The sequence below is a fragment of the Callospermophilus lateralis genome, chromosome 4, assembly GCF_048772815.1.
Source record: "Callospermophilus lateralis isolate mCalLat2 chromosome 4, mCalLat2.hap1, whole genome shotgun sequence".
Taxonomy (NCBI): Eukaryota; Metazoa; Chordata; class Mammalia; order Rodentia; family Sciuridae; genus Callospermophilus; species Callospermophilus lateralis.
This window is the reverse complement of record NC_135308.1, coordinates 70,884,794-70,900,040: the sequence shown is the minus strand read 5'-3', so window position 1 is coordinate 70,900,040 and position 15,247 is coordinate 70,884,794. Positions and strand designations below refer to the sequence as shown.

The 15,247-nt window shown below is 50.5% G+C and overlaps 1 protein-coding gene across 1 annotated transcript; it reads right to left on the bottom strand.

The window, feature by feature from the left end:
- Positions 1 to 212: 212 nt before the first annotated feature.
- On the bottom strand, positions 213 to 14,639 carry Plekhg6 (pleckstrin homology and RhoGEF domain containing G6). Its single transcript, XM_076852571.1, has 14 exons — positions 14,502 to 14,639; positions 13,137 to 13,292; positions 11,978 to 12,142; positions 11,472 to 11,567; positions 11,160 to 11,210; positions 10,651 to 10,800; positions 9,540 to 9,650; positions 9,241 to 9,390; positions 8,883 to 9,020; positions 8,436 to 8,555; positions 7,928 to 8,060; positions 7,699 to 7,814; positions 1,608 to 1,753; positions 213 to 906 (listed from the first exon to the last, which is right to left on the bottom strand). The coding sequence occupies exons 1-14, from the start codon at positions 14,637 to 14,639 to the stop codon at positions 213 to 215; spliced, it is 2,364 nt and encodes a 787-aa protein (XP_076708686.1).
- Between the last annotated feature and the right edge of the window lie 608 nt (positions 14,640 to 15,247).

Genomic DNA, 15,247 nt, shown 5'->3' with positions numbered 1-15,247 from the left:
CGACATTTCTCATACCTCTCTGAAAAGGAAGGAGGTAGATGTTAGGTCAATGGCAGTGGGAGAGTGAGGGTCAGGCATGAGGTGAAGGAGGAGGCTGGGGTCCTTCCCTGCCTTGGTCTCTGCTCTGCACTGCCCTCTTTCTATCCTGCCACCCTGCCTCCCCCAACTCCATACTGCCCTTCTTCCCTCCTATGCCAGCTTCCCTTTAGCACTTACGAAGTGGACAGGGGGGTGTCCAGCTTTATGATGTGATGCCCACGCATCCTCTGCAGCTGGGCCCGAGTCAGCTTCCGAGGTCTGCTGTCCCTAGGCTCTGGGGCTCCCTCAATCCTTTGGCTGGCCAGTTCCTCTCGGATCTCCCTGAGCATGTCCTCAGCCCGGAGTGGGCGGGAGCAGGGGCTGTAGCCAGGGCCTAGGAAGAGAAGCCCCTCATCTTCCTCTGAGGACTCCCAGGGGCTTTCTCCAGCAGAGTCAGTGTGGTTCGGGGAGGAAGGGAGCTGCCCCCGAAGTTGGGCTCTGTGCAGGGTTTCTGCCACCACGTTCCTTCCTGCTGAGGATCCATCTTCCTCCTCTGACCAGGTAGGTGGGTCTACCCTCGGAAGACTGCCCCCTCTTTGGATCCCTTCTGGCAGTTCAGGGGCACTTCGGCGTTGGGGTGCTTGGGAGTCTGCTGGCTGGGGGCGCAAAGGAACATTTCGAAGATCCAGGGTGGAGAAGGTCAGCCGAGGGTCCCGCTTAAGAGCCCTGGGGCGCAGACGGCTTAGCCGAGAGTGGGATGCCTTGGGGGAGCTTGACATCAAAGTGCCATAGCCAGAGTCTGAGGTATCATCTGGTACAGAGGGAGCATCTTCATCTGTATCTTCAGTCACCACAAGGTGGGGGATGATGACGGTGAACTCAGGAGTCCTACAATGAATAACAAATGGTCAGACTCCAGATACTTAGGGGTCAAGTTCATGCCTAGATGTCTCTCTGGATTACTCCATCCAGAAAGGGCTCCTTCTCCGAACTTATCTCCTTATTTCCCTTAAATGGCTTGGATTGTTTTTCTCATTTCACCAGCTACACTGTGCACTCTAAAATAGCTTGTGCTGCCTCTAAGCCAATTTATCCATAGAACCTGGTCTAGTACCTTGTATAAACAGGTGGTCAGAGTGGATCTAGAGCTGGGGGTTACTCAATTATGCCCCGATGATGGGTTCTTCTTTTCTCCATAAGCATGTTGCTAAGCAGCTGTGTTGTCCTGGATGAACGTCTTACACTCTGGGGATTGGATTTGCCGCAACCCTACAGTTCTGATATTCTGCATACCCATACCCACCTGCTCACTCTGAAGCCTGCTCCTTTCAGGGAGTTCATGTGTCATATTTCTGTTTTCTTTACTCCGTGCCCATCATAGGCTCACCCTAGGCTGGCTGACCCTTACAGCCTGTCCCATGCATTCCTTCATATGGCTGGCACCAACCTACTCTACTCCAGCTTGCAGCCTGTGTTCCTCTATTCGTGTAGTTCCCTAAGGTCGTACTATCACTTCTCAACCTTGTGGATTTCTCCTCTTCCCTTCTTTGCCAGTGATCCCCTTCTTTGTTGGTGCTTGTAGGTCTTACCTCCCCTCAGCACTGCTTTGAGAGCCCTCTGGGGAAGGCGTGGAGGGCCTGGTGCTGGGGGACTCCCTGCCTTGGTCCCGGTAGAGGGCCAGGAGCTCCCTCTTCTGTTGGACGTACTCCTCTGCCTTCAGTTTCTGCAGGGCAGCCTGGTGGGGGTGGGGAGGACTTCATTATTAAGAATTCTAATTTACTGAGCACTTGCTGTATGCTGGGCACCATGTAAGTGCTTTCCATACATTATCTAGTTTAACCCTCACAATACCCCTCTGAGGCAAATATGTTTACCCCTACCTTAGTAGTGAGAAACGGAGTCTGGAAGGTTAAGTAACTGTTGAGGGATAGTTTTTGAGTAAGAAAGCAGGGTGGTGACTGGGTTCAGTGGCACCAAACTCTAGAGCTGGTGCTTGGGAAGAGTGGGAAGAACAGAATGGCCTTTTTCACCTGTATACTCCCTGCTTCTCATGAACCTTTGGTAGACTCTCAGACGTGCACCCTCCTTCAGGCTGATTGGGGTATTGGTGACATAAGTGCTCTGAATGTTATCAGTCTTCAAGTTGCTCTTTGGGAGCATCCTTCTCCCACCACTTGGACCTCTGCCCTGAAGCTGGAAGGTGCAAAAGGCAGAGGGTGGGTAGGAGCAGGATTTGTCCTAGGCTGCAAACTCTGCCACCCTTTAGAGAGGGGAAAGCAAGACTGTCTTTGGAAGGATGAGAAGAGGATACATTATATGGTCTGCCTGCCTTCCTTGTTTTTACACAACTGCATCAGAATAAAATAGTGACATCTGAGAAGTGATTTACAAAGTACCTCCACATGCAAGTTGATATTTGCTTACACACCACCACTCTGCAGGGTGCAAGACAGTTGCAGTGACTTGCTCAAGGTTGCACAGGTACAGAGGAGCAGAGCTGGCCAGGGCCACTCTCTTTAAGTCCAAGTTCAGTAACTGCATAGATTTTCAAGGGCAGCCTTGAAAGGTCAAGAGTTACTCAAAGATGCTAGCTTGGGGAGGAGACAACAGAACTTAGCAAGAGGTGGGTAGAGGTGGCTACTGTGGGCTGCACTGAGATCAGTACTTACTTGCATGTTGTTAAAACTCTGAAGCACTTCCTCAGAGCTGGTAAGGAAATGCTGCAGCCCAAGCCCCACCCCCCACCTCCTCCAAGCACAACAGGGACCTTTAGTACTAACCCCCACTCCCACAGCTTCACACCCCCTCCACGAAACTCCATTAAGATTCTCTGATTCCTTATTAGTTGTTCCATATTTTTAGTTTCAGCTTGAGTTATAGGAGCCAGCAACTTCTGGGCTTTTCCAAAGCTTCTCCAGAAATACTGGGGGCAGCTGGGTCAGGACAAGAGGCATGTTGGAGAAATGATGAACGGGGATAGGAAAGTGACATCAGTCTGATATCTCTAATTCTTTCCCTGGCTTTCTAGTCACTCAGCCAGAACAGAGGATGGTGTTTGGGGGCAGGAAAAACACACCAAGGCCACCAAGGCCAAGTCCTGTGACCACTCCCTCTTCTCCCAGCCTCATTTCCCAACTCAGTGTGGGTTGAGAGAAGGAATGAGAAAAAGGAGAGTGGAAGGGCTGTGGCAGCCTGCCTCTCCTGATGAGATGCAATGCCCTTTTGCCCCACGTTCAAGTTTGTGTTTGGAATGCCCAGGATAGGGATGCAGTGTGGAAGGAAAGAATGGGAAAGGAGAGGGGGGTTCTGTAAGGAACATCAAATGCAAGCATCTCCACTACCCTTGCCTCTTGCCCTTCCTAGGAAGCAGTGGGAAGGTGGAGTGTCAGGCCCAGGACTACCAGCTACCTCAAAACCTCTCCAGAAACCCTGGGAGGATTTTCTCAGTTTGGGTAAGAGGAGAGGATGGAAGGGCAGTGTAGGAAAGGAAGAGAAAACTGGTAGTCGAGCTGGAAGGTGACATCCTCACACAGCTGGGAAAAGGAAGGAAGAGCCCCCCAGCAGATTCATCTTTCTTTGTCCACGGCGAGGCCTGGAGAGGCAATGCTTCCCCTCCCTGAAGTTTCAGGGTGGCTCCAGATTCACCGTTCCCTTCCTGGAGCTCCCTGACACTGGCCTAAATGGGTCACCAGAAGGTCCTTGCTGACTTCCTAAGTGACAGATGTGAATGTGTTTCCCCAGCCCTGGCACCACTGCTCACCCCTTTCTTCTAAAGAGGACAATGACAGACATTCATGAAGTGCCCATGAAGTGCAGGGTCTTGTGCCAGGCCCTTGAGACAATTTTCCATCTACCCCGTGTGATAGTTTCCATTATCACTGTGGTTCTCCAGATGAAGGCCAGCTGGGCTAACTTACCTAAGAACACAGGTAGCTACCAGTGGCGGCTGCAGGCTCTGGATTCTCTTTGGACCCTGACTCTTCCCCTCAGCTGCCTTCTTCAGTCTGCCCTGCTTTTATTTCCTGCTTTCATCTTTGACAGTGCTTTCTGTTCCCTTTATTGGTTCCTTTTCCTCTTCCCAACAGCTAAATATGGGCATCTATTCAGATTCAGTCTCTCCCCAGTTGACAAGCTCGTTTTCTCTAAAAGTATAAGCCTCTTCTACTAGGCCCACTAGGGCCTTCATCTAGGAAGAAACCTCAATATTTCTGCAAGGGGGAAAGTGAAAAGACAGATCCCTGGGGTTGCTTGATGAAGGGGACCAGCAGATGTTCTACTACCCTCTTCCATTTTGAAACTTATGTTAGCTGGGCTTGGTAATGTCACCTGTAATCCCAGCTACTTAGGAGGCTGAGGCAGGAGGAGTACAAGTTTGAGACCAGCCTCAGCAATTTAGGGAGAACCTGTGTCAAAATAAAACAAAAAGGGCTGTGGATGTAGTCCAGTGGAGGAGCACTCCCTGGATTCAATCTCTAATACCTTAAAAGATTGATGTTAATTGAGAAAAAAAAGAATTTGATATGAAAGAACAGCAGCAAAACTAAGTATAATGTTGCTTGTTTCTTTGATTCCTTAAGGGAGGTGGGGAGCCTCAGTATACAGTTTGGTCATAGGTCAGAAATAATCTGTCTCTCAACTTGGAGTGTGACTGCCAGGGGCTAGATAGTTTTGTATATGAATAACAGCAATTTTTAGTGGTCACTAGGAATCCTAGAGGAAGAAGGAGCGGGAGGGGTTGTCATAAGACTGGAAAGCAAATGAAGAGAAGAAAGTTCTGAAGAGGAGGGTGGCAAAGAAAAAAGTCTTCCTGCCAGTAATGGTCATCTCTGCCTGCTGTTCTGGGGATGCTTGCTTCAGTTTCTCCCATAGCTCCCCTAGAATGGTATCCCTTAGCCTTTGGGAAAGCTTCATTAACTACTAGAATGGGGTCAGTTGCCAATCAGTCCAATGCCTGGAACCTGTGTTTAGGACTGGTAAGAAGTGGTATAGAGAGATCCTGCCATGCAGAAAGGGGATTATGGGAGCAGGGGCCAGGGCAGATGGGAGACTACCCTTGTTCCAAAAGCCATGTGCTTCCACTGCTCCAGTCCCCTACCTTTAACCTCCTGGGGCTTGTCCCCATGTCATTCAGGTATTCAAGAAAGTTGCAGCCCCATGGATCTGGAGGAGACAAAGTGTTTCACCCTAATTTCTCACCTGAATTCTAGTCCCATGTTTCCATATTTCCAAAAGCCCCTAAAATACTCCCATTTGAGTATCTCCCATTGCCTCAATTTTAAAGTAAATAGTAGTACCCAGGACTGGGGGTGTAGTCAGCATTTGACTAGCATTTTTGAAGCCCTGGGTTCAATTTTCAACACCACTAAATAAATAAACAGAATATTACTACCCGTCCCACTCCTTCTAGGAAGTAACAACTAGACAAATAGGCTTCTCTTTCTAATGGTTCCACTCATCAGGGTTCCCCTTGCCAAAGCAGTCCTTCAAACAGAAGCTTCAGAAGGCCATCATTATCTTTGTACTTGAGTCCTGGAGTTACTCTTACCATTTGCTCACATAAAACCTGTGCTCTAGACTTAGACACATGTGGTCACTGTTCCAAAAGCAAATTCAGCCCCATTGCTCAGGATCTTGCCCAGGGTCTTCTGATTCTTCTGTGCAGGGTCTTGCCCAGCCTTAAAAATTCAACTCCAGGGCTGTGGAGGTAGCTTAGCCGTACAGCCCTTCCTAGCATTCAGGAGGCCCTGGGTTCTATCCACAGCATCACCAAACAAAACAAAAGAAAACAAAACACAAAAAACTAGCCAACCAACTAAACAAAAAAGTCCAACTCAAAGTTTCACCTCTCTTTGTCCATTCTGTTCCTTGGGTGGGCTGGCAAGCAGCCCCCATCCCCCAAAATAAGACTGAATCCCCAGAACCTATAAATGTGACTTTTTCTAGAAAAAAACGTCTTTGCAGATGTGCCATTTTAAGAATTTTAAGAGAAAATCTCAGATTTCAGATGGATTCTAAATCTAAGGCTTGGCGTCTTAATAAAAGAAAGGAATGGGGATTTGGACATAGATATACAAAGAAGAAGGTCATGTACAGACCGAGGCAGAAACTGGAGCCAAGAACCACATGGAACCCACCAGAAATTGGAAGAGGCACAGATTGTGCCCTAGAGTCTGGTCGGAAAGCTCTGTCCTGCCAACAACTTGATTTCCTACTTCTATCCTCCAGAACTGTGAGAAAAGCAGTTTCTGTTTTTATTTATTTATTTGTGGTAATGAGGATTAAACCCAGGGCCTCATGCATGCTAGGCAAAGGCTCTACCACTGAACTTCATCCTCAGCCTTCTTTTTTTTTTTTTTTAAATTTTGAGTCAGGGTTTTACAAATTGCCCAGACTAGCCTTGAACTTGAACTTGTGATCCTCCTGTTTCCACATCCCAAGAAACTGGAATTACAGGCGTGTGCCACTTTGCTAATCCTTCCTTTTTTTTTTTTTTTTTATGGTGATAGGAATGGAACCCAGGGCCCTGAGCATGCTAGGCAAGTGAGCAAAACCCCCCATCCCAGTTTCTGTTTTAAGCCACCAAATTTGTGGTAACTAATGTAACTTTATTGAGATCTCCCTTTATCCAAACTCCTGTTTTTATCACATACATCTGTCCATGTCACTACCCTGCTTAACACATTGACTGATCCCATGTTTTCTATAGGGCAAAGTTCAAGTTCTTAGCATGATGTGCAGAGATGGGCATGATCTGGTGGCACCTTCCTCCTAGCCTCTCTGCTGCTGCGTCTCCCTTTGTACTTTAGAACTTTGTACTTGCAATGCTCAGCTACCAGGCCAGTGGTTCTCCTGACATGCATGACTTTTATTTCTATCCTTTTGCTTCTCCATTTGGAATGTCCTTCCTTCTCATCCTTGTTCCCCTAACATCTTCCAAGTCTCTCCCAAATGGTCTGTCATTTCTGTCATGGCTTCTCAGCCTCCCCTCTCCCTTTCCCAGAAAACCTGCCCTCTCCTAGCTCTCTTCTGTGTACATGTTCTATCATTTGTCCACTAATTACTCTAACTGGGCTGAAGTTCAGACTTCTTGAGGGCAGGAATGGTGTTTTATTTATTTTTTAAAATTTCCTGCACTTAGCGTGGTGCCTGTACCCAGCAAGTGCTCCATAAGGGTGGGAATGGGAGGAGAAGTTTAAGTTAATTGTTGCAAAAAAAAAAAAAAAAAAAAAGTTAATTGGTGCCCAGCACAGTAGCACAAACCTGTAATCTCATCAGCTCAGGAGGCTGTGAGTTCAAATCCAGCCTCAGCACTACTTAGCAAGGCCCTAAGCAACTTAGTGAGACCCTGACTCTAAATAAAATATAAAAAAGGGGATGGGGATGTGGCTCAGTGGCTAAGTGTCACTGGGTCCAATCCCTGGTACCCCCCCCCGCCCCAAATAAGCTAATTGTTTCAGGGCATGCAAGCCACCCTACTATGTCCTGGGCTTTCTCAGTGGCTGTCCTGGTAGCTGGTCACAGTCTTTCTTAAGAATGGTCAATGCTCTGTCCCCGTCTGAGGGCACCTGAGTGGCTGGGGGTGAACCCACATCCAGCTGAGGCTCTCTCTTCCTTCCCTCTGTGGCCCCATTCCTGGGCTCCAAAGACATCTGGAGCCTCCCATGACTGGCTTTCACCTACCTGGGCTTGCTGGGTCTTTTCCAGCCACCTTGCACGATCTGTGGAACTGGGACAATGTACAACGAGGGCACTTGAGACACACTGGAATTCAGTAAGGTGGATCACCAGGAAGCTGTCTGGGTGGAGGAGAAGGTCTGCTTTAAGGGTTTTATTTGACCTATATGCCAAGCCTTCCCTACCTCTCCAAGAAGAAGGGGGAAGGAAAATTTTTCTAGCAGAAGAGACATACTGGGATCTCGCAATGGTCGGCAAACAAGCTTCTCCAGCATAAGAGGGGGTCGGATGACCTTGGCTTTGTCCACCTTACGTTGGGGCTTGGTCACCAGGAGCACATCAGAGAAGAGGAACAGGTACACATCCAGCTGCAGTGGGGGCATAGGGGAAAGAGACAGGTCAGCTGGAGCAAGGGCAAGGTCTGGTCAGGGATCTGGGCTCAGGCGTGTGTGCACAGGAACTAGTGCAGACCGTGGAATGCCAGAGCTGGAAGAGCAGCAGTTTGCCCATTTTTCATTTTATAGGCAGGGAGAAGGGCTGGTTCAAGGGCAAACAAACAACCAGAGCTTAGCCAGAACCGTGTTTTCTCCCCAGTGTGCACGTGCGTGTACACACACACACACACACACACACACACACACACACACCAATCTCCCCATTTCCAGCTTTTCTGCCTCCCACCCTGACTTCCTTCCCTTTAGTTTATCTCCCATCTCTTTACTCTTGGCCCACAGCTCCCTCACCTTCCCTTCTCGTCCCTCCTTCACTCTCACAGGTCCCTCCAGCAGCAGCTGCCTGGTGTGCTCAGGGCCAACCCCCAGCATGGGGGACATAAGGTCCAGGGTGCAGAATGGACGCAAGTTCTGAGGGACACAAAGAGGAGGGTATCAGGGCACCGGGCAGGCATGTCTCTACATCCCAACCAAGAGTGGCTTCTTGTTCCTCCACCAGCACCCTCTCTATATATCTTTCCCCACTTGGAGCCGGAGCAAGCACCCCAGAGTCTCTGTTTTATTCTTTTGAACTCTGCCCCTTGGACCCTCACCACTGGGAAGGAATGATGGGCACACCCTTGGTGGCACCCAAGTGCAGGGTGTTCTGACCTCTGTCCTTTCCTTGCCTGGCTTCCCCTTCATCCATTTTCCCTGGGACCTTACATTTTCTGAGCCACCTTCCCTCTGCCCTCTTACCTTTTCCACTTCCTCGCTGGATGCCTCTAATACCTCGTAGTTCCCAATGCGCTGAGCTGCAGCCACCAAACTCTCCTGCTCTTCGCCTTGGCGGACCTGACCATTGATGTGTCGAAGGAACGACTCCACAGCTGCAATCTCAGTTGGGAGTGGGGGTGCAGAAGGAGGTGTAGCTCAGCTCAGCTCAGCTCAGTCCTGTATTCTGCATAGCCCACCCATCCAATGACAACCACAGCATTCCAACACAGCCGAACGAGTGGGTGTCACACGAGGAACAAGACCCTCAAGAGTGCATGGAAATCAGTTCTCACCTACCCGTCCCCAAACCTGTGGTTCCTGAATCCACCTGAACACCTACCATAGCATCCAGGGCCTCTCGGGCTCGGGCCTCAGGGCTCCTTTTGAGCACAGCCTGCAGCAGCAGTGGGTACTTGGTGATGCGCTGGTGGGGCTTGATAAGTAAGTCGCCCAGCATCTGCCTCCCTGAGCGCTTGTGCTTCTCACACCACTGCCAGGGGAGGTGAGTGGGGGCTCAGGAGTTTGCAAGAAATCTCCCACCCACCCTTGCGACTAACTCAGCCTTGGACCCACCTGGAGACTGGGGATGACTGGGCTGTCTAATCGCACCCCTCCCCCTTCAGGCACCACCTCTCCCACCTGCACGAAAGTGTGGAAGAGAAGGTTAGTGTCTTGCTGCTCCCGGGCGTAAGCCATGATCTGCTTCACTCTCAGGCAGTACTGGACGTAGGGCTGGAACCACTGGCCAAACTGGAAGGACAGATGTAGGGTCAGGGAGCAGGCAGGTGGAAGAAGGTCATAAATACAGACTCTGTCTGCAGAACAAGGGAGCAGGGTGCTGGGAGATCCTCATGTAGCCCCTTCATGAAGTTCCTGCCAGTCTCCACCTCCAGGTTTGCTCTCATGGCCAGGTCCTTCTCTCTGCATTCCAAGCAGGAGCTGAAGCCCAGAGAAATGGACCACACCTTAGAGCTCCTGTCCACAGGGCCTGCTATGCCCTGCTCCTCTGGACTTATTCTCCCACCATCAATAATTCAGCTAGACTGTTTCAGGACACTTTAGCTCCTATTTCTGTGAACTGCAGGTTGCCCAGAAGTCTTGTTCCTATGGAAGGGGGTGTCCAAAGCACTCAGGAAACCACCACCCTACCACTGTAACCCCTGGCAACATTCTCCTGCAGGGCCTACATTTATTTTAATTGGGTAGCACAATAGAAGAAAGACCCCCCCCCCAGCCCCCACACACATTTTTACTTTCTTTTTTTTTTTTTTTCTTGGTACAGGGAATTGAACCCAAAGGCTCTTTACCACTGAGCTACATACCCAACACTTTTTAGTTTTGATTTTGAGACAAGATTTCACCAAGTTCTGTGTCCCCCAGACGCTGGCCTCAAGCTTGCAATCCTCCTGTCTCAGCCCCCACCCCCCCGAGTTGACTGGATTACAGATGTGCACCATTGTGCCCAGCACTTAGGCTCCATTCTTGTACCCAACAATTTGTTGATGGATCTCTGTCTGAGAACTAAGATTTTATACATTTTTTACATGACAAGCATGTAGGTGTAACTCTTCCCTGAGAAAGCTGCATTTTCGTTTCATAAGGGCTTGTAGATAACTTGTGGAATGGAGTTCAGCAGGGGATAAGGATTGTGCCCCGTGGGCCCCTCGAACCACAGAGAGATTTGAATCCTATGGGTAGCACCCTCTGGGTTCTCCCAGTCCTACCTTCTCTAGGCTTCTTTGGGCCTTACCGTCAGAAAGCCATTTTGTAGCCTGATGGGATCCAGAGGCTGGCCTGAGGCCCGAGTCTCCTCCAGGAAGGGTTCTAGCACCTCTTCCCAAAACCTCCGATGAGCTCGAATCAGGCCAGGGACATTTCCAAACAGGGTCTCAGCTGACACCTGGAGGAAGGAGCAGAACTCTCAGCAACAGGCCTTTGGCGGGTCACTCTCAGACAGCATTGGCAGGGTCAGGTGACGCCTCCGACCTTGGGTAATGGGAAGTGAGGGAGGGGTGCGCCAGACTGTGAGCCTAGAAGATTTAAGGGACTCCAGCTGTCTTTTCTAGTCTGTGGCACTTCAGCCTCAGTGGGTTTAAGGCCTGACAAATTGGGGGACCTGTGGCCTGCTATAGGTCTAGAGAAAACAGGGAGTGTGGAGGGCAGGGGTGTCCCAGAAAATGAGGCAGTGGGGATTTGGACTGGGCAGCCTAATGTGTTCCATGAGCCCGTCCCCGCCCTCACCCACCAGTTCCCACTCACCTCCATCAGCAGTCCCACTCGCTGCAAGTTCAGCAGACCAGCAGCTAGGAGCTGGATGCAGGAAGAGGGACAAGGATCTCAGCACCTCGTCTCCCTCCTCTCTGAGCCCCAGCCTAGTTCTTCAGGGTCACCTCCACCCCCACTAACTTTGACCTTTCTTCCCCTCATCCTATGCGTGTCTGCAATCAGGAAGAGCTCTTGGAATCCTGCCCCTCCCGTGACCTGTCCCTTCTGATTTGAGAGGATGGGGATAACGCAAGGAAATGGGTAGACAGGTGGAGATGGGACTGTGGCTGGGGCTGAGGGACTCACATCGGTCATGATCTTGAGTTTTCTCACGTAGATCAGCTCAGTAGTGAGGAGCTCCCACAGAGCTTCTTGCTGGTGGCACTGCTCCCGACTCATTTCCTGGGTGAGGACAGTGCTGGTTCAGTTAGGGAATGATAAGAACAGCAGGTGCCATTTATGAAGTGCTACTGGATCCACTTCACAGGTTCTGAGCAATCTATACATGACCTTTTAATTCTAAACCAGTCCTCCAGTATGTAAAGTGGCATTATCCCCATTTTACATATGATGCTACAGATGCTCCGAGAGGTCCTCTGTCCTGTCCAAAGTCTCACTAGTAAGTGGCAGAGGGCTTCGAAAGACAAGTTGTCTTTAAATGCTTTTCCCTCCTGGCCCTCTATCCCAAGGCTTGAAGGTCATCCCTATTCCCTCCTCTAGGGAAGAAGTGAGGTGTGTGCATATGTGTATGTTGGAGGGTGTCTTTCTTTCTGTTTGTCATACTATAGGGACAGACATTATCTCAAACTTACCTTGTGCCCAGGCACCAGCTCTCTCCAGGACTTCTCGATGGTCACACCACTGTCACCACCCTCTCCTATCTCCCAGTATTGTCGGTCCTCAGGGGGCAAGCGGGGCATCCCGAACATGCTGAACGTGTGGAGCCTCAACTCTAGCTCATGGGCCTTGGTAACTTCCTAGGAGAGCCGAGAAGGGGAACAATTGGCTTCATTCTCAGCACCCAGCCTGCTTGGCTCTGAAAGGGCAATGAGTACATGTGTGGGTCCGTCATGGGAGGTGGCAAGCAGCTCTGAGTATGAGTGGGAACACAGAGGCCTGGAGGGACAGGGATCACCCTGATTGGAATGGGGAATGGGTGTTACTGGAAAGTAACTGGAGAGGTACCTTGGTTTGCAGAAAGATCCCTGGACTGGGAAGTCTGATCAGGGCACCCTAACCAGAAAGATACCTTCTAGGAGTCTCCTGATTCAGAACAGGGGTACAGGGGCAGGATTATACTCTTCGGAGGAGCCTTCAAGTGAGACCAGAATATGGCTTAAGGAATCAGTAGTCTCAGCTAACATTTTGACATTTGCTCATAAAATGGACATTTTTATGAAAAAACATGACTTAAAATTTACAATTGTCTTTGGTACCAAATAATGTAGGCAACAGATATTGCTGACCTTCACTCTATCTGCAGTGTGGCTTGGGAGGAGAGGGGTGAGGCTCACAGCTGGGGTGAGGGATACTGTAAGACCTGGTAAATTCTGCAAACAGAAATTTGAATATTAATAGTTTATACTTTAAGTTATATCAAAATGTCTTGAGTCAAAGTCACTTGGTCTAATGCATGGGCCAAGTAGAAAAATATTCCAGAAATAGTCTCTGGATAGAGCTGTATCTGATTTCTTCTTCTTCTTCTTCTTTTTTTTAATTTTGAGACAGTCTTGCTAAGTTGCCCAGGTTAGACTTAAACTTGCAGAACCTCCTGCCTCAGCATTTGAGTTGCTGGGATTACAGGTATGTGCCACTGTACCATGCCGGTATCTGATTTTTTTGGAGGGGTGCCAGGCAGAAGCCCCCTAGGCCAGTGCTCTCAGCACCAGGGGCTAGCTGAGCCTGATTATCTGTGGATGCCTTTGCAGTTGGGACTATAAGCATGGGAATGGGAGCAAAGGGACCCCTTACCTTGAGTTTCGGGGAGTGAGGTGGGCCAGGTCCCAAATGACCTCCATGCTTCTTCTCGAGCTCTTGTTCTCGCAACATCAAGGGAGACAGGCCTCGGGAAGGGCCAGGACCCTTGATGAAGGGGACATAGTGCGGGAAGCGCCGGCGGCTGGGATCCTGGGGGAGGAGCAGGGGAATTCTGGGGGTGCCGGAAGTACCAGAGAGGCAGGGGTGGGGTTTGGCTCTAGGCATCATCCCCCATCTCTACAAATTGGGTTGGCTCATCGCTCCCCTCAAACCAGTTTGGTGTGGGCTGCTGCTGCACTGAGTCAACAGGGAGACCAAGCTGTGTTGGGCAGGGACAGGTCAACCTGACTCCTTGAGTGGGCGTCAGGGCAGAAGCAGGGGGCCTCTTCCAGAGTAAGCACAGAGGCACATGCATATGCCTGGGCTCTGGAGTGTGTGCCCCTGTGTCTGCCTGTTTATATGCATGTTCTCTGCAGGGACAACAGTGCATGCCGCATTCTGACTTCCTCATGACCTCCCTTGTTTGTGGTCAGCCTCCTTCACACGTGAGGATGATAGCTCACACATGTGGGCCTCCTCCCTGGGGGCATGTAGCCCATGTCCTATCCTGCTGGGAGCGGCTCTTTCTGTGTAAGAGGTTGAGACCATAGCCACAAGTCTCCTCCCAGGGCAGGCCTGGTCACATTCCTTGATCTGCTTGTGGCCTGAATTTTACCCCACATACTTCCTAATGTCCCTTCCTGCCCTCAGCCTGGGAGAATCCCCATCTCCAAGGGCCAAATCATCCTCCAGAGAGTCAGAGGATATCCCCAGTCAGAAGAACAGTTCTCAAGGTGGAGGGGACTCCTTGAGCTGAGGGACAGCAGGAGCTCTGGCTTCCTCACCTGCTTCCTGGACCAGGCTTGGAGGTGGGCCAGGCAGGTGGAGCCAGGGGTGGAGCCAGGGTAGGTCTCCACACCCTCCCCCTTTGGGAGAGCAGGGACACCCTGAACCTTTGCTCTTCCTCAGTCCTGACTCACAGGGAGGCAAGCCTCAGGGAGCCCTCTGACTCCTCCCAAGTGGAGGCAGGAGACTGGGAGGTACCATTCCCACAACTCTAAGCCTCAGACCTGTCTTACAGCACCTCCTCTGTGAGCCTGGCTTCTCCTGGCTTTCTGCCTTTCTCTAGGATTGGGGTGTGAAGTACTGGGAACTGAGCCCAGGTACTGCCCTCCTCTCCCCCGCAGCCTGGGGAAGAAGAGGAGGGTGAAGGACAAGAATAGAGCAGCCTATGAACTGTAAGGGGACAGTGACTTCAAAGCCTGGGTGTCCTCCCTCCTGCCCCACCCAGGTCACCCTCAGGGTACAGCCTAGACTCACCAGTACAGGGCTTCCTCGAGAATAGAGACCGCCAGCAGGGCTTTGGGTAGAGGCCTGACGCCGGCCCCCATAAGTCTCAATGCGGGAGGCCACAAGGCCCTGGAGGGGACTCTCATCTGGAGGACTAAAGCCCTGCATCCCTTCTCTTCTGGGTCACTTCCAAAGGGTCATAGCTCCATTGTCCAGGAGAAGGTGGGGGGGTCCCCTCAGGCTATAAGAGAGAAGAGAAAGGAATGAAAGGGCCAGGTTATATCAGAGGGTAGCATCAGCTTGGAGACCAAGGAGAAGGGCAAGCAGATGGAGTACAAGGGACAGGATCAAGGCTTGATGACTTATTGGCAGGTGGGTGTGAGGAGGGTGATGGCTGCCTCATCGTGGGGATAGGATAGGCCAGGCACATGCTGGGTAGAAAGCCTTTTGGAGATAAACATTCTCCCTCATATGTATGCACATTTAGGTACAAGCTCTCACATTGGCCTCAAAGGATGTTGTGGTTCAAAGAGTAGCTGGGAGCAAGGGCCACAGACAAGTCCCTGTGTTCTGGATGCCCCCAGGTGGAAGGATTACCCTTATGCTTAGATACATGTCCCCTTCCCCATAAGTAGCCTGGTAGCAGATGCAGGGAGGCCATGGGTAAGGTGGGCTGGGGGTGGCCAGAGACTGTTCAGCCTGCCATCATTTTAGTGCAGTCTGTGAGCTAAGAATGTTACATTTTTAAATAGTTGAAAAAGTCAAAAGAAAAATAC